The sequence below is a fragment of the Podarcis bocagei genome (assembly GCF_964188305.1).
Source record: "Podarcis bocagei genome assembly, chromosome: 16".
Lineage (NCBI taxonomy): Eukaryota > Metazoa > Chordata > Lepidosauria > Squamata > Lacertidae > Podarcis > Podarcis bocagei.
The window spans coordinates 28,807,212-28,831,655 of NC_138142.1; the positions used below are offsets into that span (position 1 = coordinate 28,807,212).

At 50.8% G+C, this 24,444-nt stretch overlaps 1 protein-coding gene across 35 annotated transcripts in view; it reads right to left on the reverse strand.

Moving 5' to 3' along the window:
• Positions 1-24,444, reverse strand: part of NRXN2 (neurexin 2) — a 355,283-nt gene that overhangs the window by 108,720 nt on the left and 222,119 nt on the right. For 2 of the 35 annotated variants that reach the window (XM_081174013.1, XM_081174012.1), the window contains exon 1: positions 20,679-21,434. The exons of 32 other annotated variants lie outside the window; for them this stretch is intronic. In XM_081174013.1, coding sequence (XP_081030139.1) covers positions 20,679-20,889 — 211 coding nt within the window. In that variant the 5' untranslated portion in view covers positions 20,890-21,434. Of the gene's footprint in view, positions 1-20,678; positions 21,435-24,444 lie in introns of those variants that run through there. One more of the 35 variants, XM_081174011.1, reaches the window with a different exon arrangement.

Here is a 24,444-nt window from a genome sequence, read left to right on the forward strand (position 1 = left end):
ACTGTCTGGCCCAGAGCGAAGAGCAGCAATGCTGCACCCAGCCAGGAGCAGCTGGCTTGGCCTGGAAGTGGGCGAGGGGGCGGAGAGTCCGTGTGACTTCCTGCATTAAGGACTTGGCTGGCCGAAGTGGTTGAGGGGAGAGCAGGAAGACAGGCCACCGTCCCCGCTCCAGAAAGGAAGTAGTTCCCCGAAGTGCTTTCTTCAAACCCATTTGTGGGACACGCCAACCCACAGAAAGAAGATTTGGTGCACAGCATAAGGTGGGGGGCAGGGCTGTGGCCGGAAACACTCCCCCCACCAGCCTTGGAGCCTCTTCCTGTCACAGCTTCATTAACCATTCCGGAGCAGCCGCCTGTTTACGGGAAGGAGGCCCCGTGCAAAGAGAAAAGTTCTACAAACTGGCCAAGGTGCAAGATGTGGTCCAGAGCAACAGCCCACTGCAAAATATGAACTGGGACAAGCAGGGGAACTTGATACCAGTCTCTGGCAGGGACTGGGGCTCCTTTTCTAGATAAGCAGCCCAGCATCATCTAAGTGAGACAGGTCCTGACCCAAGGAAGCCACACCCAAGGTGGGCACATGGTGCCTCTGCTGGATCAGGCCACAAACAGCTGCCCCATGAACTGCCTGGCACCAGAGTCCCTTTGGAATATGGGGAGCTGCTTCCTACCAGGTGAGGCTACCTGCCCACCTACCTGCAATGCTGCTCACTCTGGCAGAGGCTATGCAGGGGGGGGGGGCAGGTCTGCTCTTTGAGATCCTTTTCATTGGAAGTGCCTCCAGCAGGGATTGAACCGGGGACCTTCTTGCATGCAAAGCAGGGGCTCTGCCAGACGCCAGATGAGCTATGGTCTCTCCTGAGGGGCATTTGCTTTCTTGCTTTGGTTCAGGAAGAGAAAATGGAAGCAGTCTGTTGCATTGTCAGGCTCAGCAGAGTTGGCTGGGCGGTGGCAGGGGGGCATTTAATAGTCATCAGCGTGCGTGTAGCACATATAGATCCTGCCAGAGACCACCCACAGCTGGAGTCCAGAAGGCAGGATCTGGTTGGACCAGGGACCCCTTTCCCCAAGCAAGACCAAAGTTGTGATGAACCAGAAATAAGGTCAGTGCATGATGGATTTCCTAGGGGAGCAAGAAAGGGTAGCAGGACCCATATCATCCCCTCTCCAGGAATTTGAGAGCCACAGATACAGCCACCGCCTGGCATGTCTCTTTAAATCGAAACCAAAAGAAGGGATTAAGGAGGGGAGAATCCGCCAAGGCGGTCCTGCAGATCTCTTAATCTGCTGGATTCTGCTAAGGAGCTTAAATTCCCTTCAGTGTCTGACCCTGAATATCATCCATCTCAGGGGCTGGGCCAAAGGAGCTCCTCCTTGTAGCAGGGGGAAAGCCAGGAAGGGAAAACAAGCCGGAGAGGTTCACGTCCACACACAGAATGGCAGAAGATTCCACTCCAGTTATTATTCTCAAGTTTGTATTTATGCATATAAATTAGCGCATGCAAATCTGTGCCCTTTCTATTGGTGATGGATGAGCAGCCACCCTAACAAACATACTTCACTCTGCCCTTAAGAGCTTCCTTCAGGCAGGCTGGCCCAGAGTTTCAAGGCAACATTACATGGGGAGGGGCAGACTTTTGGCTTGAAGGGCGGTGGTGGTGGGGGCCCTGCTTTTTGACAAAACTTTGGCCACAGGATGTTTCAGTTTCAGAACCCATTTTAGGACTATAGGAAGCTGTTTACAGAGTTGAGATCATTGGTCCATGCTGACCAATCCCAGGATGACTGGCATAAACTCTCCAGGATTTCAGACAGGAGACATTTCCAGCCTGACCTAGAGACTGAATCTGGGACCTTCTGCATGCAACTCTGATACTTTTATCACAGCATACTTCGGGAAGGGCGGGGGCACGGAAGAGGTTGAGTGAAATGAGATGGGATGATGGGATGGGGAGCCAAAGACAGCTGGTGTAGAAAAAAGAGGGCAGGGACAACCTTCATTCTACAATGGTACCTCGGGTTACATACGCTTCAGGTCACATACGCTTCAGGTTACAGACTCCGCTAACCCAGAAATAGTGCTTCAGGTTAAGAACTTTGCTTCAGGATGAGAACAGAAATCGTGCTCCGGCGGCGCAGTGGCAGCGGGAGGCCCCATTAGCTAAAGTGGTCTTCGGGTTAAGTTTCAGGTTAAGTACGGACCTCCGGAACGAATTAAGTACTTAACCCGAGGTACCACTGTACAGTTATGTGGAGAAACTAAAAAATACAAGTTAGCAAACTTTCAAGTCCTCCAGAGCTCTTCATCAGGAAGGATGTTGCACTGCTTTGATTAGAAATGCTGGATAACTCAAATGTTTGCCACGTTTTGCTGAATTTTTGGTTGGTCCTAACAAAGGCATTAATCAGCCACATATGGAAGGTTACGCTTGCAAAGTCATATCCATGAACATAAACCAAAAGGCCGATGTCCTCAGCATTGCTTATTTTCAATCCAAGCATGGATGACAGGTTTGTCCAATTCTCAGTGCAATTCTCAGTTTCCCAGGGACATTTCCTTTTCAACATTGCTAACTTAACAATTTTCAACCTAGTTTACAATCTATATTTGAAGGGGTGGCTGCTGTTACTGCTGTCTCAGTTTGCTGCTTTAATTTGATGCTTTATAGGGAATTAATTAATTATATTGATTTTGGTTTTGTTTCTTACTACTCTTTCTTTAACAGGAACAGGAATGCATGCTGAAGTCATGGAATGTCCATTTGCAAACCTACCAACGTCTACCTGGAGTGGTTTTTCTCAGGCGTATCTGGAGATTCCAGAGACTAAACCAACCAGGGACTGTCTTCTGCCTACAAAGCAGAGGCCTCCCCACTCAGTCAGGGCCCAGTCAAGCTCAGACCATGTGCAGAGTTCCTCTTTGTTCTTGCATCATTATTACAGAGCCCCTTAGCGCATTGCTAGGTCAGTTCAGGTGCCACAGTTCTGCCCACCCACTCAAAAATTACCTTCTGGCCCATGCCCGCTCCTGCTTCCATCATGATCGCCAATATTAGCTGAAACAGCTACAGAGACACCTATCACACTACAGCATGGGTTGGCAAACTAAGGCATGCGGGCCGGATAAGGCCCAATTACCTTCGAAATCCGGCCCGCGGGAATCGCCACATGGATCGCCAGCTCACGTGTTCTTTCTCTCCCTCCCTCGGCGGTGGCGGCGGCTCCTCCCTCCTTCCTCCTGGCTTCTCCCCACCCTGCGTAGAGGAGGAAGGGGGCTGCGCATTGTTGGTGCCAGCCCCTCTCTGGAGCCCTTTCAGTGCCACTCATCTCCTCTTGCCGCTACCAGCCCCTGCTGCTCGCAAGACACAGGAGCCGCAGTTGGCTGAGTGCCCCTCTCAAGTGGCCGCCATTTAAAGCAGCCCCTCTCCTGAGCCCTTTCGTGCGCCGCTCATCATCCCTCATTCACTCCCCCCCTCAATATAGTTCGGTCCCCCACAAGGTCTGAGGGAGAGTGGACCGGCCACCTGCTGAAAAAGTTTGAGGACCCCTGCACTACAGTCATGAAGGGCGGGGAGCAGGGGAGCGTCCTAAGAGCTGTGGAACATTGCAGGCTATGTGGGTGGGTGCTAAGCGTTTTTTGAGGAAAACTGTAAAATGTTTTAATGTAGACACTAAATTTTAAGGGAGTCCAGTGTTAGAAAATCAGAGAGAGAGAGAGAGAGAGAGAGAGAGAGAGAGAGAGAGAGAGAGAGAGAAAAGACAGAAGGGGGGGGGAGAATGATGGCTCTAGAATCTTATTTTTAAAATTATGGACTGACTGTGATTGATTACAAGGTAAACATCTGATAACTAATAGAATTCTACAAGATGTGAAAACAGTCCAGATCCAATGATCCCTAGACATGCACCTCCAGATGGTGGAGATGTCAGGTCTTGGAGCATGCATCTTCACTTGGTCACAAGCGGCAGACAATCAGGGGGAAAATGCACCAGGCTAATTTCGAACACTGTTAAAGGGACAAGCAAATATTGGTTGGGAGATAAATCTTAGAATGAAAAGACTGGTCTATTTTCACTGGAATTGAGGTTTCAAATATTACTACGTATGCTGTGCTCTTTGCAGAATGAGGGTAAAGGGAAAGAATACTCACTGAGTATTCTCTAATCCCAAATGTGCAAAGAGGGTTGGTTGGGCCCGTTTTCTGATGAGAAGGATACAGGAGTCCCAGACTTAGGCTGGCACTGGACTGGGATGGGCATGTGCTAAGCTAGCAGAGCCCAAGTGCCAATAGTCCTGTCACCTGTACTTTTCATTCAAGATGGGAGACCCCAGAAAAATAAAGAAAAGAACCTTTTTTTCAAATCTGCCCAGTAGGAAAAAATGGAAATTTTGGCAAACATTGAAGAACTTGGGGTCAGAATGGATAGCTCAATGAGATCAACCCAGTATGCAGCAGCTGTGAAAAAGACAAATTCCATGGTACAGATCATTAGGAAAGGAACTGAAAATAAAACTGCTGATATTATACTGTCGTTATACAAATCTATGGTGTGACCACATTTGGAATACTGTGTACCCTTCTGGTTGTCTCACCTCAAAAAAAGAGGACATTTTAGAGCTGGAAAAGGTTCAGAAAAGGGCAACCCAAATGACCAAGAGGATGGAACGACTCTTCTATGAAGAAAGGTTTGGGTCTTTTTAGTTTAGAGGAAAGGCAAATAAGAGGCAACATGATGGAAGTTTATAAAATGATGCATGGAGTGGGGAATGCAGGTAAAGAAAAGCTGTTCTCCCTCTCTCATAACACCAAAACTCATTGACATCTAACAAAGCTGATTGTTGGAAGATTCAGGACAGATAGGAAGTACTTCTTTATGCAGTGCATTTTTCAACTCTGGAACTGTTTCCCACAGGAAGAAGGGATGGTCAGCCACCTAGAGAGGATTAGACAAATTCATGGAGGAAAGGGCTATCAACAGTGGCTATGCTCTGTCTCCATGGTCTTGTAGACAGGTCCTGCTTGCGAGCTTCCTTTCAGGGCCTCCGGCTGGCCACGATGAGAACAGGATGTTGGACCAGGGTTCAAAATTCCCCAGGTGCCAGGCGTGTTTTGCTCCTTGAGCAGGTCCAATCGTGACTACGTGGAGATTTCGGGGTGCAGGGCTGGCAACCACAGTTTAAAAACCTCTGCCTTAGTCCATAGTTAATACCATTCCCATTTCCCCATGTGTTTCCCCTTATTGCGTACTGGGACAAGTGAACTGTTGTAAGAGCAAACTACAGTCAAGCAATGCACTTGAAATCACAAGGTCATAGAATTGTAGCCTTGGAAGCGATCCCAGGGATCATCCATTCCAACCCCCTGGGGGATAGACATTCTGTTGTGGCGACTGCAACTTAGGTTTAAGGTGCCATTTGGTGCCAAGCTTATAAACCTTAGCTTCTAATAGTGCTTATGATGCTCTTTAAAAGAAAGAACAGCCTTTCTATGAACCCTTTCTCTCACTTTTTGAATCAGTGAAATGCTTTTTAAGGCAGGGTTCTACACACTCAGAATGCGAGTTTAGGGAAGTTTTTAATGTCTGATGCTGTATTGTTTTTGATATTTTTTTGGAAGCCGCCCAGAGTGGCTGGGGAGACCCAGTCAGATGGATGGGGTAATAATAATAATAATAATAATAATAATAATAATAATAATAATATATTATGTGCAGAAGATTTTTACAGAAGACAATCTACAGCATTAAGAGAATTATAATTCCTGTCTCTACTGGATGAATTTCTGCACCAAGAAGGTGTTGCCACCTACAGGAGAGGAGAAGAGAAGTTTAGTGGCTTGTGAATGGTTGCTTGTCTTCTCCCGAGGACCTATAGCCCAGCTGGAAGAGTCTAGAAGTCAGTATCCTGCACCACTCTCCTGCTATCCTTCTAAACTGGCCCTCGTTTCCCTTGAAGTCAACCTTTTCCTCTCCCCACTAACAGAGAGTGACACAGACACCCTGCCTCAAAACAAACAGTGCAGCCCTATGAATGTCTGCTCAGATGTAGTCCTATCAGCTTCAATGAGACACCCAGGTTAAGTGTGATGGGGCTGCACTTTTGAGGCTGCACAACCCTCTGTGTGCTTACCTGGGAGTAAGGCTCCAATCACCAATATATTTATTTCTGAGCAGATTTGCATTAAGATTGCCCTGTGAATTTTGTAAATATGCCAAACAGTTCAATTTGATATTCTAAACTAATCCAGAAATTATGCATTTTATGTCATTAATGCAGCAACAAAGGCATAATAAGAAATTAAATATTGCATACATATTTCTATTTCCCCTAAGATTTCTGGTTCCCCACCCCATGAAGCCCTTCCATGGCTTCAAAATCTCTAGAAAATTTAGATCTGATGCAGCTGCAGCAACAATCAGTAAAATGTCACCAAGTCAGTGCTGGTGAAGGAAGCAGCAGTAGCCACAACCTGAGCTGACACATATGCCAGGCCCTCCAATCAGTTCTCTTGGTGAGCTTTGAAGGTTTTTTTTTGTTCTAGAGCAGCACTGGGGGGATGGCACAGGTAGGAGCCCTTCAGACATTGTTGGATGCCATCTCCCACCATCACCGGCTTAGACCATTAGCCACGCTGGCTAGTTGCTGGAGTTGGGAGTCCGATGACTTCTGGAATACCCCAGATGTCTCCATCCCCGAGATAAACAAAGACACCCAATCACCACCAAGTAACAAAGGCTGAAATGCAGTCCTTAGAGAGGGGTGCGTGAAGCTTGGAGGAGCCACATCTACCTATCCCTGAGTTGTTCTTTCAGTTTGGCACCATTGTACAGTCTTGCCTGTACAGTGGTACCTCGGGTTTAGAACTTAATTTGTTCTGGAGGTCCGTTCTTAACCTGAAACTGTTCTTAACCTGAGGTACCACTTTAGCTAATGGAGCCTCCCGCTGCCGCCGCACCACTGAAGCACAATTTCTGTTCTCATCCTGAAGCAAAGGTCTTAACCCGAGGCACTATTTCTGGGTTAGCGGAGTCTGTAACCTGAAGCGTATGTAACCCGAGGTACCGCTGTATAGGATGGGGTTGGGGCAGATATGACAGTTACTTTCCCTCTTCTGGGCAAGGCTTTCGTCTGAACCACAGCTCAGGCCCAGAGTTTGCTTTCAGTACAAAGGGTCAACCACAGAAGGTAATCAAAGGTAAGAGTTCCTCTGAGCACATCCAGAAAGGCCCTCCCACACTGCCAAGTAGCCACCATCAGATATTGTGTATCACAGACTGGGCTGTGTTTGAAATCCCCAGGTACCAGGCACTTTTCGCACTGGGCTATCAGCGACTTGCAACCAAGTGAAGATGCCTGGGCACCAAGATGATGCCTGACATCTCCACCATCTGGAGGTGCAGACCTGGGGATCCTTGGATCTTGACTGTTTTCGCACACCAATACCACATACGGTAAAATTTTACCTTCACAATCAAGAGTGAGTTTCAAGAACCAAAATGTTTTTTCTCTGCAGTTGGAGCAGGAGCAGTGAACTACTCTGCTCACAGTTGTGAAGAATATTCTTACATTATGAATGGTCTGCGTCACCATTAAGAAAAAGAGGTAGGGATGGGCCAGTATATATGTGGACTGTCCCTGGATCAAGTGACTTTTCTTCTTTAAGTTCTCGAAGTTCTTAATCTAGCTCAAGGTTGTAATCTGAACTAGAGTCAGATGTTTAACTGATAATCAATCACAGTCAGCCCATCATTTTAAAAATAAGATTCTAGAGCTGTCTTGCCCCCAAAAGGCAACTAGACATATTCTGTTTTGGTTACTGCAACCTTGGTTTAAGATGCCATTTAACACCTAGCTTCTATATCTGAGTTTTTATCACTGAGACTAGGAAAAGGACTTCCAAGGTCCAATGCCTAGAGTCCCAGACCAGTGGTGGGGAACAGCCAGAGTGCAGGCTAAATCTGGCACTCGCAGCCCCTCAAACTACCCCCACTCCAGCAATCTCTGTAGGCCACACCTCTTCTGCCTAGGCCACACCCCTTCTTTATACCAACTCTCTTCTCCCCCATAAGACTCTGATGTCTCTGCTGTGTGGGGCCTCTGGGAGATGAGGGAGGATTCAAGCAAGTGTATTTAAACAAAAGTAAGACCATCCAGCGGGTGGCGCTGTGGGTTAAACCACAGAGCCTAGGACTTGCTGATCAGAAGGTCGGCGGTTCGAATCCCCATGACGGGGTGAGCTCCCATTGCTCAGTCCCTGCTCCTGCCAACCTAGCAGTTCGAAAGCACGTCAAAGTGCAAGTAGATAAATAGGTACTGCTCCGGTGGGAAGGTAAACGGTGTTTCCGTGAGCTGCTCTGGTTTGCCAGAAGCGGCTTAGTCATGCTGGCCACATGACCCAGAAGCTGTTCGCTGGCTCCCTTGGCCAATAAAGCAAGATGAGCACCGCAACCCCAGAGTCGGCCACGACTGGACCTAATGGTCAGGGGTCCGTTTACCTAAGACCATCCATAAAAAGGACCACTTCAGGCTGTGGCCCTGCCCACTTGGAATATGCCCCCCAACAGGCTTCTACATCCCTGTCCTATATTATTATTAATATTTATACTTTTAGAGTGCCCTTCAACCTAAATTCTCCAGGCAGTACACAGAGAATACCGTAAAATTCATTCAAGGTCTGTTCACACACATTAGAACCAGCAATTCAAGTACAGTTTGCCCTGACAGCAGCCCAGTGGTCAGCACTGTCTGAATCTTACGTTTCCTGGTGGTGTGTGCTGCAATGTATAGAAATTGCAGGGATTACTCAGAAACCACACCCTCTCATCTTTTTTTTCTTTTTTTCAATATCTGCTATCACTAATGTTAGTGTTCCATGACATTAGCCTTTCATTAATTTATTACCTATATTGCTGTCTGCCACCCTGCAATCTGCTTTGATGAAGGGCGATACAGAAATGTTTTTAAATCGATCAACTTAGAATGGTTTCCACTCAGCGTCAGCGTGTGTGTACGTTGGGAGTGGGACAGAAAGGGAGGGTGATCGAAGGCCCCCCCCCACGCATCACAAGTTCTGGGAAACAGCTCTGTCAAAGGAGAGAGTGCATGCAAGTCTGTCAACACCAGCCCAATTTCTGGGAGGCGTCCAAAAATGGGAACAAAAAAGTCTCCAAAGGTCACTGCAAAGCAACTGCTCAAACAGGGAGACACCTGGCAAAGCACAATTCCAAATTCCTGCAACAAACTCACTCCTCCCTCCCCACAGGCCCCATGGCCAGCTGACCTGCCACTTTCTGTTTTGCTGGATACCTCATTGAAGGAAAGAAGGCCCTAGGGTCACTTGGGGATAGATGGGGCAGGTAAAGGAGACTTCCAGCAAAAATGGCAGCAGCAGAGGAAGAACAGCTGGATGAAGAGATCCCACCAACTTCCTCATTCAAGAGCCCCCCTCCACATCCCCCCCATTTCTGCTCCCCACAACCCACAAGTCCCTCCCCACCCCCACCTGGCTACCTGTGGACAAGACCCTGATGACTGACACTTTCGGTATTTTTATTGCAGTTTCTACTAAGGCATTTCCTGCAAAGGTATTTCCACGAATATTCCCAGTACGATGCTTTGGAAGGAGCAGAATCCTGCAAAAGGCAGGCTTTAACTAGCTGGAATAAATAAAGGTCTGGGACACATCGGTCCTTTTGTTGTGGTTTAATGCAAAACTGGAAACGAAATCTGTCACAGGTTGGATTCTGCGCTCAGGGTTCAGCTGCTCCGGCAGGCAAATGTACGCAGGCACACACACACACAAACACCAACATTCACACCTGGGGAAGGAGCCCCCCCCCCCCGCCACCAGGCTTCTGTGACCATCTCCTGCAGGGAGGCTGCCTCTCCCTGCCTTGGAAGCCGGGGTGATGGATAGAGGCAGCAGGGGGGGGGGGAGGCACGGTAGTTAATGAGCCCCTGAGCTCCCATCTCTGCAGCTCTCCTGAATCTCAGCTGTTTCCACGGCAACGCAGACCTGAAGCCCTCCCTCTTCTCCTTCCCCAGCCAAGCCACTCAGAGACCCAATGGGAGGGAAGGAGAGAAGGGAGGAGAAGACTCTTAACTCCTCCAGCGCCATCCAGAGTTGGGGGGGGGGGAGAGAGAGAGAATTGTCCCCAGGGCACAAAAAGTCTTTCATTGACTGATCATGATGTAGGAGGAAAGCAGCCCCCCTGCTTCATTGCCCTCCCCCCACACCACACCTCACCAAAACAAACAAACAAACAATTATGCAAATAGAGCTGCTTGTCCCTCCACCTGTCACCCCAGGAGTGAGGCAGAATCAGTACCTCCCCAGAGAGAAAGGCCTTCTCCAAAATCCCAGGGTTAAGCAAGAGGCCCCACCCTTCCTGTTCACCTGCCGCCCACACCAGACCTTCAAGAAAAGCAAGAGTACCTCTGGGCACATGCAAATGTATTTTCTATCCTGCGCACCTGGATTTAAGAAGTAGGGATTCTAGGGCACAAAGCATGGACCCTTGAATCCTAATTCCTCTGTCTTTTAAAAAGAAATTGGCTACACTTACACGAGGGAAGCTCAAATTCTGGCCCCTGATGCCAGAGCACCATCACCTCCAAAGTAAAGGAGGCCAGGGTGTCTAAACATAGCCTGCCCACCACACCCAGAGTTTCCAGGTGAGACAAACTGGCTGCCACAGAAGCTTCAATGCAGAGAAGCCTCTCTTTAAGAAAGCAAATTAACCACTGTTTATTTCCCCACAGAAATCCCCTCTGTGGGTGGATCCCAGCACAAACACAAACACACACACACAAATTTCTACTCCTGCAGGAATTCCTTCACCAGAGAAAACATGGCTGTCTCCAGCAAGTAAGCTCTTTACAATGAACCATATTTCCTCCGCAGAAAGCCAGGAACCGCTCCTGAATAAAGGCGTATTATGCATATTCCAACCAGGCTGGTCACTTCTCGCCCCCACAAAGGAAAGAGGATTGCAACACTCCCTCCTTTCCTCCATGAGGCCAGCCTTGAATTCAAAAGTGCCAGGCGTAGGATATCCCCTGCACGGCACACAGCCCCCAACCCACTTTTCACTGTTCGGGGCTGCCCTCCCTCCCAAACTGAGTTGTGCACTTGGGGTTCCAAGTATGGGAGCAAAGTATTGGAGGCAGTGTGAGAAACGTAGATATATATAAGCTAGGCACCAAATGGCTCCTTAAACCAGGGTTGAAGTCACTGAAACAGAATACCTAGTTGCAATTTTGGGGCCAGATGGCTTCAAAGTCATATTTTTCAACATGAGTTTTGCTCTTGAAATTCACTCTGATTGTGCAGATTAAATAGAATTCTACAGATGTGTTGCAAGTGTGTGAAAACAGTCAAGACCCAAGGATCCCCAAGCATGCACCTCCAGATGGTGGAGATGTCTGGCGCCATCCTGGCACCCAGGCACTTCACTTGGTCGCAAGTAGTCAATAGCCTAGCTGCAAAATGCGCCTGTTGGAAACAACCCTGGGAGGCAATTTAGGCAGAGAGAGAAAGAGAAACAACCTCACTGAGTGTCAAGGACTTCCTGAACCTGGCCTGACACCCCAGTGATGACATCCTAGCACTGGCTCTCTCACCTGGCTAGAGGGAGGGAGGGGGCTATCCACCCCTTCAGGCTTCTCCTAAATCATGCCAACCAACTTGAGGCTCTTGCAACCTCCCCACCTGCCAAACCCAGGAGGGAATCAAGCGCTCCTGTCCCACTCGGCTCAATGGCCAGTTGTGTTCTCTTAGCCTGACCTACTTGACAGGGCTTGTGTGACTTTATTTTTAAAACAGGGCAGGGCAGAGACCCATATATGCCACCTGAAGCTCCTTGGAGAAAAGGCAGGAGGCAATTGTCGTAAGTCAATGGAACAATGACGACTCTACCCCTGCCCTCCTGCTTTCTCGTGTTTTTTGTCTCTTTTTTTTGGTGGGGATTTTTTTTTGGGGGGGAGGGGGAGCTCCAAGGGGACTCTCTGGTTCTTTGGCCACTGAGCATGCTCAGTCCTCATTCAGTTGTTTCCAGTTCTTCTCATCACCACGAAAAGCACACAGGCCGCCCAAAATGTTTTCCAGCACACCAGCAAATCTTACCCCGCAACACACTGAATGATCTCTTCCCATCTTGGCCATGGGGTGTGTGTGCTAATTTGACCCCGTAAGGACTGGTTGGATAGGAATAAGATGGGGAGAGTGAAATGGGTGGTCGGGGTGACACCCCCCCCCACTCCACCCAAGGCACCAAGAAAAGCCATCTAGGGCTCAGGCGGCATCTTCAGTTGCAGAAGCCACGTATCATGCCACCCTCACCCACTTGTTTGCAAGACCCTATGTGACCCCAAAGGGCCACCACAGCCTGACACTTTTTGTAACACTCAGTGTCCATTGCTAGGCACTCCTTCTCCAGAAGTTCCCAATGATGCTGGATGGGAACCATTCAGAAGGCCTGAGCAGCTGGATTCTGGGAAAGCGGCGTAGTTCCGCAACAGCATTCCTTCTCTGCATGCTAAAGCCCCAGGTTCAGTCCCTGCTGGCAGCATCTCCAGGTGGTGCTAAGAGCATCCCCTGCCTGAGACCATGGAGAGCTGCTGCTGCTGCCAGTCAGTGTTGAACTGCAAGAGAGCTTCCCGTCTTCCCAGAGGGTAGGAATGAGGAGCTGGGCTGGGAGCTTTGTCCAGGCTGTGCGTCGCTCAGCACTGACTTCTCTGGTGGTGGTGGAAGGCAAGGGGCAGCAGCTTTAGCCCCAGACATTAACCCCTCCCTGCTCACAGAACAACTGCTGTGGGGAGCAGTAATTAATTAACAAAGCCATCTGTGTGTGAGGCTCATAATTCTCAGGCCTGCCGTAACCTGGAGCAGGACGCCCCATAAATAGCAGCGGCGTAATAAATGTGGGGCCCAAACAGGGGTTGCCTCGATTACCATATTAAACTGCAGGCGGGAGTAATAATTAATGGCTGGGTAATGCCATAAATTGAAGGAGGGAGGAACTAATGGAGGGACTAGAGTGAGGAACTCATCAAACCCAGAGATGCTGTTTTTGAAGAGCCGGATCTCCCAGGCAGGAGGCTCACCCCTAAACTACCCCTCTCCTGACAAGCTGGATGTCCGCCTGACTTCCCAGGTGGGTCAAGATCAGAACTCTGAAGTGTGCACAAACACACACACACCTCAAGCCTGCCCTTGTTGTCCTAGCATCTGCAACACACACACACACAGGCCTACAGATCCTGCCATTTCAGCACATACCTGCTCACTGCAGGGCGGACGGAGCTACAGGCAGCAAATGACAGATGGTTGGGCAGACCAGGGATGGGGGTGGGCCTTCCTCTGCAGGGGGGCTGGGAGGGGCAGAGATGAGTGCAACGGAATGGGTGGTGGGTGGTTAAGTTGTGGGGAGGGGAGGGGAGATGGGTGGGCAAAGGCAGTCGGGGAAGCAGAAGGTTGTTGTTAGAGTGGCCTAATTCCTTGTTCTCCCCCCCCCTCCGGTTTTTGGGGCATTTGGTGCCTCATGAATAATCAACAGCTCAGGATGAATCATCAGCTCGCAGGGCCACACTTGTGAGCACAGCAAGAAGAACATCGGCTCTCTCCTGCTTCCCCCTCTCTATCACACACAGACAGCCACTTCCCACCACAAAAGCTGGCAGGAACTGGAAGGTCTCGGCACAATCTGCCCACTCCCCAAGCATGCGTTAAGCTGAGCAGCCAACTGGTATGAACCAGGAGCAGGGTGGAGCAGGAGAGGCCGCCCCCAACCCAAAAAGACAGCCCACCAACATCTCCTTCCCTGTCTCTCAGATACACACACACACACACACACACACACACACACACACACTGAATACCTGCAAAGGCTGGAAGACCCAGCTGGAAGGCTCAACCACAGTGACTCACCCTCCCTAAGCCTCAGTTTCTCCCCTTCCCAAAATGCAAGTGTAGACAGCCTACTGGGTAGGGTTGCTGTGAGGGAGAAGCTTACAGCTCCAGCTCTGACATGGTACTAGAGAGGGGAACAGGCAGCACCATGGACAGCACCTGTCTGCAGTGCTGAGAACAGCTCCTCCAGCCTGTTGGGCTGCCTTGCTCAGGTTTCCCTGATCTGTCAGGACCTCTACTTAGCTGGAGGGGCTTTCCTGGCTCAAGACAGAGCTGCAGGCAAGGCCTCCAGCAAGGAAGTGAGCCAGGAGATGCTGTCCTCCCCTCTGTAGAAAACCTAGCAGGCACAAAGAGCAGGAAATGTGGGGTCTGGATGAAGAAGCCCCAGCTGGAAGAGGACCCAAAACCTACAGAGCAGTTGCCAACATGTGCCACCCTGCCAGCCCATTCGTGTGTTTGTGGTTTTGCTTCCACATACTCTCCAAAGAACCCAAGAAAGAAAATACTTCCAGGAATTTTGCAGAATGTTTGGTGCATGTTATGATCTTTACCTTGCCCACCCCATAACACCCATTTTACAGATGAGGGAACTGAGGTTAAGAGGCTACACCCTGGCTGATTTCCATTCTGAGCCCACTCTATTGTTCTGCACTGAGAGTGAGTTGGTGGAATCTCAAAGCAGCCCATTAAAGAAACACAGAAAAGATGAAGTTCAAAAAGAAAAGAAAAAATGCAGCTACAATATGTAGTGAAATTTTAGGCTGGGAAAAACTTAAGAACAGAAGCTGCCAATCCTTGAGTGTCTGTTTGCTCCTATTTTGTAGATGTAGTTATCTGTGCAGTGGACATGCGGGTTGTGAACATCTGTGCATGTGCGGGTTGCAATTCGGGGCTTCTGCGCATGCGCAAAGCGCGATTTTAGCACTTCTGCGCATGCGAGACCACCAAAACCCGGAAGTAACCTGTTCCAGTACTTCCGGGTTTCGGCAGTCCGTAACACAAAAAAACGCAACCTGAAGCGGCTGTAACCCGACTTATGACTGTATTTGCTCCCTTTTCTTTGAAACAAATTTTATTTCTAAAGCTCTGTACTGCCCACTCTGTTTGGCAGCAGCAGCTCTCCAGGCTTTCCGACACACAGTAGGTTTTCCTATCATCAGCTATCCAATTCGTCTAACAGAAGTTGCTCATGGAGATTAAACCCAGGGCTATCTGTGTGCAAAACCATTTCCTACCACTGAGTTAGGATCCCTCCCCAAAACCCAACTGAACAGGTGGCCAAAGGCCAAATTCAGACACTGATCTGTGTGTGCTTAACTCTCCCATTGAAAGGAAGCAGGCCCCAGGAAGGTTTGACTCTGGCTATATCATGAACACAGGTACTTGATGGATCCCAAAGTTCATCCCAGCCCACTGTTGATAGGTGCTTGAGGAGGCAAGGCAAAAGCGAGACAGCAGAACTCAACCCTCCCTTGAAGTCAGTGTTAGAAACTTAGGTATACAAGCTAAGTGCCAAATGGCACCCTAAACCTGGGTTATAGTATCCACCTCTACATAGCTCCATCTTTATTTCAGACATCATGATATATCAATATTTCGCAATGTTTAGCTGGCGATATACAGTGGTACCTCGGCTTAAGAACTTAATTCGTTCTGGAGATCCGTTCTTAACCTGAAACTGTTCTTAACCTGAAGCACCACTTTAGCTAATGCGGCCTCCCGCTGCCACACGATTTCTGTTCTCATCCTGAAGCAAAGTTCTTAACCCAAGGTACTATTTCTGGGTTAGTGGAGTCTGTAACCTGAAGCGTCTGTAACCTGAAGCGTCTGTAACCCGAGGTACCACTGTACTGCAATGTTGAAAACCAGTTATCGCCCAGTCCTAGTCGCCACAATGGAATGTCTATTCACTAGATGACCCTAGAGTTCCTTCTGCGATCTCAAGTACACTGCTTGACTGTAGCTTACTCTTACAACAATTCACTTTTTCCAGTATGCAAGAAGGAGAAACACACACGAGGGGAAGGGAAATGGCTTTAACGAGAGACAAAGGCAGAAGCATTCAAACTGTGGTTGCCAACCCGGCACCCAGAAATCTCCACGTAGTCGCAACTGGACCACGTAAAGTAAAACGTGCCTGGCTAGTTTGGACCACTGCTTGAAGTCCCTACTTGGCAGCCAGGCAGAATAATCAATGCAGGGCCCAAAGGTGCTACTACTAGAAACCCTGGTGGGGAAGCAGGCTCTGCTCTCCAGAACACAAAGCTCCAGGCTGCTGGAGCCTTCGCAGCAACTCTAAAGGAGCACCTTGCCTCAAGCCCAGAAGGCAGGGAGCCTGTACAAGGGCTGTTGGTGGGAACCTGCTCCAAGGGCCTCAGCTCCATCAGGATAAGTGACCCTGCCAAGATTGGTGGCTAGGGTGAAACTGCCACAAGAACTCTCTCCATAAAAATGTTTAAAAATGGTTCTGTGGGATTGGAAGAGAGGCTCATCCAGCCCAGAATCCTGCCTCTGATGGTGGTCAGCCTGATGCCTCTGGAAGCTGAGCTGACCGGCAGGGAAGAAAAACAAAGGCCTTCCTATGCCTGGCACCTGGGGTTCAGAGGGAGACTATGCCCAAACAGGGTGTCTCACCTCTGCCTAAGCAGCCTCAAACGGATCTGCTCCCCCAGAAACTCATGTAGCCCTTCTAAAAGCTGCACCGGCCATCACAGGTTTTCCATTGGAGACCACCCCTCAGTTACCTCCTAAACTTTCCTCTCCTGAAATCCACAAGCTAGACAGAAGTGCTAGTTCATGGGAAACATCTTAAACATGGGGAGCAATATTCAGCATTGGACACGGGAAGGTGGCCTAATACTAGCCCCCTACAATCCTTAACTCCCACCCACTCTAATCAGTGTGGCCATCTTTGCTGAGGCTGATAGCTGTAGGCCAAGCTGACCTGCCTGGAGGGCACCAGGTAGAAGGTTGAGATCCAACTAATAAAAATCTCCACCCTTTCACAGAATTGAATGTAAGACCAAATAAAAGGGTCCCCAAGAGCCCCGAGCCCCTCACTCCATGCTGTCCTCAAGCCTAATTTCTAACACAGTAGGCTCAGATGTGCTGGGGCAATGAAGCCTCTTCCCATGAACTCATGTGTCCGGGCTCCTTGCTGCAGCCTATGGGCCAGTGTTGTGCTTGCACACTGACAAGAACACACCAGGGATTAATGCAAGACAAAGGTCAGAGGCAAAACTAATTTTTCTATGCCAGGGCTCAATCCTAGAAGGCGCAAAGAAAAATTAATTATTCACTTTTTTTGCAACAGCAACTCAAAGCGACTTAGAATATTTTAAGGCAAAAAGCAGAGAACCCCCACCTAAAGACCCATCCTCATGTTGCCACCCTATGGACCTCCTGTGGAAGGTGCACAAGAATAAGGATCTCAGATGATGAGCACAGGTCGGTTCATATGGGGTGAGGTGGTCCTTGAGGTGTTTGGGTCCTGAGCTACATAAGGCTTTATAGATAAAGACCAGCACTTTGAATTGTGTATGGGAACTAAAACGTGCAAATTCTCCACTCAGTCATGAAGCTGACTTGGTGAACTTAGGCCAGTGATTCTCATAGGATTTGTTGTGAAGATAAAATGCCAAGGTATGGCAGGGCCACTGAAGGATGCCTTCAGTTTCTTGGAGACAGGAAATTGGCCGGATGCAGCAGACTCCTCTGATGTACTTAAAGGGTAAAACAATAATAATAATAAATTCACCAGCCAGCTCTTACATATCCAAAATGAAAAGGCACAGAAGGTATTTCCAGGAAAATTTGAGCCCTGACCATTCACTTTTCAGAAGTTAAAAAAACTGAAATGGCACTGATAAGCTGATGGTCTGCAAGATCTTTTCATCTATCCCACTGCCACCCACCCTTCCCCTTCATGTCAACTTGGAAGAGAAGCCAACAGTCCACACCAACAAGACCTGGCAACTCTTGATTATACCTTGACCTAACATGAAAGCCAATCCATAGCCCACCACCCGCCCACCCAGTCACATCCTGCAACATCAGTGGCACAAAACGGCTCTCAAGCAATGCACAACACAAACACACAGCAATCTGCTTTCCTGCACACACCCAACAAAATACAACACATGTCACGCACATCATGACAACCTGATATACCCCAAACTCCGTACATTGTGTATAGTTACAAACACAAATGTTGCTGCTCAACATCAACCACACACCATCACCCACAAAGCAAAATCCGGGTGGAAATTCACATTAATGAAACTGCAATTTTGACTGGGATATTCCTAAGCAATAGGCTACATCGTGGCACAATTCCCAGGTATTGACAAGCAGGGCCACAAAATCTCAGCAGCCATGTGCAGTTTTTATTATTAAGTTCTGGCCTTCCCCCCGCCCAGAAAGCCATTCTTGGCAGGTTCTGCTATCAGTGGCTCTAAAGCAGCAAATGTTCCCAGGAAGAGAACATCCACACATTTGAACAGCTGCCTTTGACTTTTCTGTGCTTTTGGAGTTATTTGTAAAGGATTCCAAAATTCTGATGGGAGCCGAAATAATTTGGGAGGAGCGTGGGTGGCGGGGAGAATACAGAGGTATAAAATCCATAGGGGTAGCGGTCTTAAATCTGCTGCACAAAGAGCAACAGGGAGTTTTATGGCTCAATAAGGCAGGCTGCTGTTTTTGTCAAACTACCATCCAAGCATCATGAAATCAAGAGACAACCCCACTCCATCTCTTCAGCATGATAAATTCAGGGAAAACAAGTCTGCACCACATCCCCAGATTCCACCAGCACCAGGTCTAAAAGTTCAAGACTCGGGGCCAGTGGCTGGTGAGGAAGCCTCAAGAGTTGCAAATGTCGCTCCTGGCGCCACAAGGATCCTCAGTTTGGAAAGTTCACCCACATCACAGCCAGTCACTTCCTGCTGCCTGGAATTCCTTTGAAAGGCTGAGGGAGGAGACAGGGCTTACAGCATGTCAGAAAGTCTGGTCCCCGTTTCCCTGGACCCAGGATCACCTTTTACTATTTAGCCTTCTCACACTATTTTATATGAACAGGAAGCCTCTTGTTCCCAGTGTTTGTGAACAATATGTGAATGCTTATAATACATGAGCAAATAACCACACCAAGATGTTTCACATACCTGCACAACACAACCAGCGTCAGAAACCCACTACAGACGTGCCCTGCTAAGAACACACACAAAGGCCAGCACCTGAATGAGGCACACAAGTGGCAGGCGACACACTTAACCTTCTGCTGTGAGCAGGCATGCCAAGTTGGACATGCAACGCCATCCCCCCAGCTGGCGCAGGGATCAGAGGACTGGATGCTTTATGCCAACGTACGTGGACAACATCCTCTTTGTAGACCCTCACATGCCATTAGCATGCCAGGCACAAAGAACCCATCCTGGCAAGCCCCCCGGGTGTCCCACAAGCTGCCCAAGGGGGCATCTGGGTGCCCCCACAGGTGACTGAACCTCTCCCCTCCCATGCATACGCAGAGCACTTAAGGCCAAATACCCACAGAGTACCAACATCCAGTTCACCTGCCACCCCATTTGCCTCCCCACAGAAATTCAGCCCCAGGCTTCCTTTGCCACCCTTTAAACACAGAATCCACCCCTGCCCCTACAAGGAGGCCCTTGATGTTCACTCCAGAGCTGAGGAGGGATGGGTTATAAACTGGAACCAACCCACAAAAGAGATTAAGAGAAGCTGACCCAGGTGAGTCAACACTAAAGGGGGGGCAACCTCCCCCCCATCTTGTCTTTGTGTATGTGTTGTGAGGGGAGCAACTGAGCACCAATCAGGTTGCTGTGGCGGCCTGGCTATTACATAATGCCAGGGAGGGAGAGGAGTGTTACCTACTTCAGCCCAGGTAGGGAGAGAGGAAGCTAAGCACAGATATATCCTCCCCTTCAACATACACATTTTTCAATCGATAAATAAATATATATATATTGTGTGTATATATATAGAGAGAGAGAAGTGAGGGAGTTCAAGCTTGCTTGGAAACCTTACTCCAGACCTCAGATGCAAAAAAGGGATGGGGAAGAGTGCAAGCTGGGCAAACAGCTCAAGTCAAAGGGAAAAGCACTCAGCACATGCTTCTGAACTACCTCTTCCTGCCAGCCGGCATCTGCCTGGGCTGTCATATTTCACCTGCACTATCTGGGGCTGAGCTTTGAAGGGAGGTTCTGGGTTGTGCCTGGATACAAATCAAGTCCAGCCACCAGGTGAGCAGAGTTGTGCACCCCCTCCCTCCCCCAGCAAGGAGGCCAGAAGGAAGCAGGCGAAGAAACCAAAGCCTTAGCCCGAGCCCCGGGAGAGAGAAGGCTTCTGCTCCAATAATCCCCACGCCCTGTCCCAGCAGAAAAGGGCCCCTTCGCGGCCCTTCAACCCACTCAGCCCACTTGGAGCTGGCTGCCAGATTGCTGGGGATCGGAGGCCTCCTGGGTCCCAATCCTCGGGCTTGAATCGCCTTTCCCCGACGGAATGAGAAGCAGAGCCCCGGTGAGAGGGCGAGGCGCTTGGCCACCATCGCGGCGAGGGCGGGATGGAGCAAGCCTTTGGCCACTGATCGTCCGCCCCGTCTGGAAAGCAAATGGGCCCAAGATCGCACGCGCGGAAAGGGCCCCCGGGGGCGGCTCCCCGGGTGGCCACCGGCCGCCCCATCTCCCCCTGCCTCAACATGGCAGCACCTAGGCTGTGAGCGAACCTCCCCCCGCTTCCCCCGGGGACTTACCGTGCCCGCCGCGGGTGAGGAAGGGCGTGCGGTTGATGGCGATGGGCACGGTGCCGTGCTTGTTGTGGAAGTGGTGCACGTGGTGCGTGGTGCTCAGGCTGGAGGAGACGCGCGCCGCCCCCGCGGGCCCGGCCACGGCCGCCAGCACCAGCAGCAGCGCGGCGCCGGACGCCACCACGTCGGAGCCCCTCCGCGGCCCGGGGGGCGCCATCCGGCCCACCGCCGCCGCCGCCCCGACTAGGGCGCTCCGCTTAAATCCTCGGTGCGGCGGCGGCGGCAGCAGCGGGAGCGGCGTCCATGCCACCCCGCCGACGGTCCCCGCCCGCCCCGACGACAGAGCGGGAGGCAGGGAGGGGTCGGGATCCGGGCGGGGGGCAAACAGCACAAGGAAATTCCGCGGGGCGTGTGGGGGGAAGAACCCCCCAAGTCGGCGAAGGGAAACTCCGCGCTCCCACAACGGGGGCGAGGGCGGCTCCAGGCAGCTCCGGCTGTCGGCGGCGGCGGCGAGCAATTCCAGAGGGGAGACGAAGAAGGCCGGGCTGGGCTCCCTCGACGGGGCGGGACGCCCCCTCCTCCCCTGCTCACGGCCGCCCCGCCGGCCCGGCAGCCATCAGGAGGTGCAGCGGCGGCATCCCGGCGGGGGCAGCGAAGGGCCGGGGGCCCCCCCGGGAGGAAAAGGAGGAGGAGGAGGCGCCGCTGGCGGGAAAAGAGGCACCATCCAGGGCGGGGGAGGGGGCGAGAGATTTACCGGGGGGGAGGGAAAAGAAAGAGGGTGGGGGGAACAGGCAGCAGGGAAAGCAGGGCTACGGGTCGGGGGCGGGCATCGTGGCGCGGGGGGGTGGGAAAGCGAGGAAAAATGAACCCGGGAAGGAGGGGGGGCGGCTAGGCAGGCGGCAGCGGCAAAACCCAGCAATCCGGGGCGGGAGGGCTGTAATCCTTGCGGGGGGGGTCTCCGAGCGGCGCCTCAACCGAAGCGATGCGATCCGTCCCTTCCCTGGCTCCAAAAAACACCAAGCCCCCCAAGCCCCCGTTCCTCGGCTCCGCGGCGCGTCTCTGCTGCAGAGCGGAGGGAAGGCTGGGAGGGGGGAGGGAGGGAGAAGGAGGGAGGGAGGGGCGGAGGAAGCGCCCAATCGCCGGCCAGGGAGCCCCCGCCCCGAAAGGGAAACAAATGCGTGCGCGCCCCCTCCCTCCTCTCGGCGTGCATATTTCGGCACCGGCCCCCCCCCCAAGATATAAAGGACGGGGGGGGGGGAGAGAGAGAGAGAGAGAGAGAGAAAGGAAAAGATCGTCGGCTAGCTGCTCCCTCCCCCTGCAGGCAGGGGCGGCGGCGCCCCCCCCCCCGCCAAACCCGCACAAAAACAGCAACACGAGTTCTTCCTTCCACCGCTCCCCACCCTGTCGGCGGCCACCTTTGGAGGCGCCCGACCTCCTCGCCCCAGCGATTCGAAGCGCTCCGGCAAAGGATAGCGCGCAGGACGCGCAGCGAGGATGGATCGGAAGGTTCGCACCAGCAGTAGCGCTGTTAACCTCTTCCCTGCCGGTGGTCGGAAGAGGCGACCCTTCCGCGAATAATTTAGCCCAGATGGTCCTTTAAATGGTATGAGAGGGTGGAGGGGGACTCCCGAGTGGGGAAATGCTGAGCTGAACCACGCACGCGAGACCCCAGCCAATCCACCCCGCTTCTTTGCAGCCCAGAGCTGTCCCCACACACTCTGTGCGGTGGGGGGGGGAGGCTACCCTGCTAGAGCCCCCACGCCCCGCCAGGCCATCGCAGGCTTAGAAACTCGCGTGCCCGGCTGCCAAATGTGTCCGGGAATCGTCTCAGTTTCCAAGCCAGCCGGAGGGGAAGCTTGGGAGACCCGGAAAGGAGCGGGAGGCGGTATAATTGGTCCGAGGCGCAGAAGAACGAATGCCCTGACCAAAACCTGCATGGAAGCTGGTGGCCTGGTGGAGAAGCCCAGCCTCCTTGGTCTCAGGCGTGGGGAGGAAGAAACCACTCTGCACATGCTCATGTAGCTCTTGCGTTTGGGAAAGGGCACTCTGCCTATGATTCCAGCAGGGTTGCACCCTAAAGAAAGGTCTGGGCAGGGGTGAGCTGACTGACAGTAATCCTTGCTGACCAGAGCAACTCTTGCATCCCTATGGGTGGCTTAGTCTGTCTACACACTCCACACCTGGCTTTCACTACCTCTGACCTGTCAAGTGTGGTCATGTAAGGTGGCCTAGCAGGGTCCTTATTAACCTGGTTTTTGTTCCTGCCCAGCACTCGGGGGGACGGGGATGCATGATAGTTGCCAAGACCATGACAAACTTCAGCATCTTGTTCTCACAGTAGTTGGACTCAGCCAAGTGCCCATTACTGGAAGCCAGCAAGCTCGATAGCTCAGTTGGCTAGAGCATGGTGCTGATAATGCCAAGGTTGCAGGTTTGATGGACTGCTCCATGTTCCTGCACTGCAGAGGGTTGGGCTGGATGATGCTCAGGGTCCCTTCCAACCCTTCTAAGTCAGCCTTCTAGGCAGGTCCTGAGCACCTGAGCAGCACTGACTCTTCCTGGGATTCTGAGCAACATGCACTGAGAACCCAGGCTCCTTCCTTACAGACCCTCTCAGGTGCAAGATTAGCAAAAGGGGGTTTCTTGAGAACTCCACCACCCTCTGAAGTTTGCCAGGTGGCAGCCTTTGCAAGGACATACTCTGGGCACCAGGTTGTGAAATTCCTTCATTGTGTAGTTTTTGTTGTGGACTGAAGATAAACCTATTAACCCAGTCCCTTGAAATGGATATACCATATTTTTCCGTGTATAATACTAGGTTGTTTTTTTTTTACTTTCAACTAAGGTTAAAAATCTGGGGGCGTCTTATACACGGATAGTGCATATGCCAACTTTCTAAATTTGGGGTCCCCAAAAGTAGGGGGCATACATGGGGGGCGTCTTATACATGGGACAATACGGTATTTTGGTACTTACTCAATTTTATTGTTTTAAACTGCTGTACCCTGGTATGTGATCTGGTGGTAAAGGGTTGGTAAGCAATAAATGACTAACAACAATTGTTGCTAGCAGAGCCCTTGTGCTATATAGGGTTGGAATACACATCTCGGATGAGGCCAGGGAAGAATCCCAGCTCCCACCCACATAAACTGCTGTTCTTAACTTCAACCCTGCCTGCCTGGAAAATTGCCTCTACCTGCTTCTGAACGTGTGGGGTCACTCTGTGATGAAAAAAAGACATTTTGCAAATGCCCAGAGGCATTTTAAAAACACATTTCAGCCCCCCACACAAATTGGGCTATGCCTTAGTTCATATTCAGCCCTGCCCACATTAGGGAGAAAGTTCCAGCAACTCCTGGCATGCAGAGAATAGAAAGTCTACATAGAGGAGAGGAAATCTAGGGTTGGGATGAAAAAGATGGAGCAGGGAAAGAGCAGGGTCAGGGAACAAGAAAAGGGAAGGAAGAAGTGTAATTTCTAGGAACGACCCCCCTAGAACTTCTTCTAATTGCCTCAACTGTTTCTGGTCAATGAACTTTTGGGAACTGGGGGGGGGGGGAGGAGGATAAATATGGGGAAATAAATTTAAGAGGAAGTAAGAGTACCACTATGGGAAGTAACAGAACCATTCTATTCTGCCTTGGTCAGACCATACCTGGAATACTGTGTCCAGTTCTGGGTGCAACCATTTAAGAAAGATATTGACAAGTTGGAATGTGTGCAGTGGAGGGCCAAGATGATCAAGGGTCTGGAAAGCAAGCCTTATGAGGAA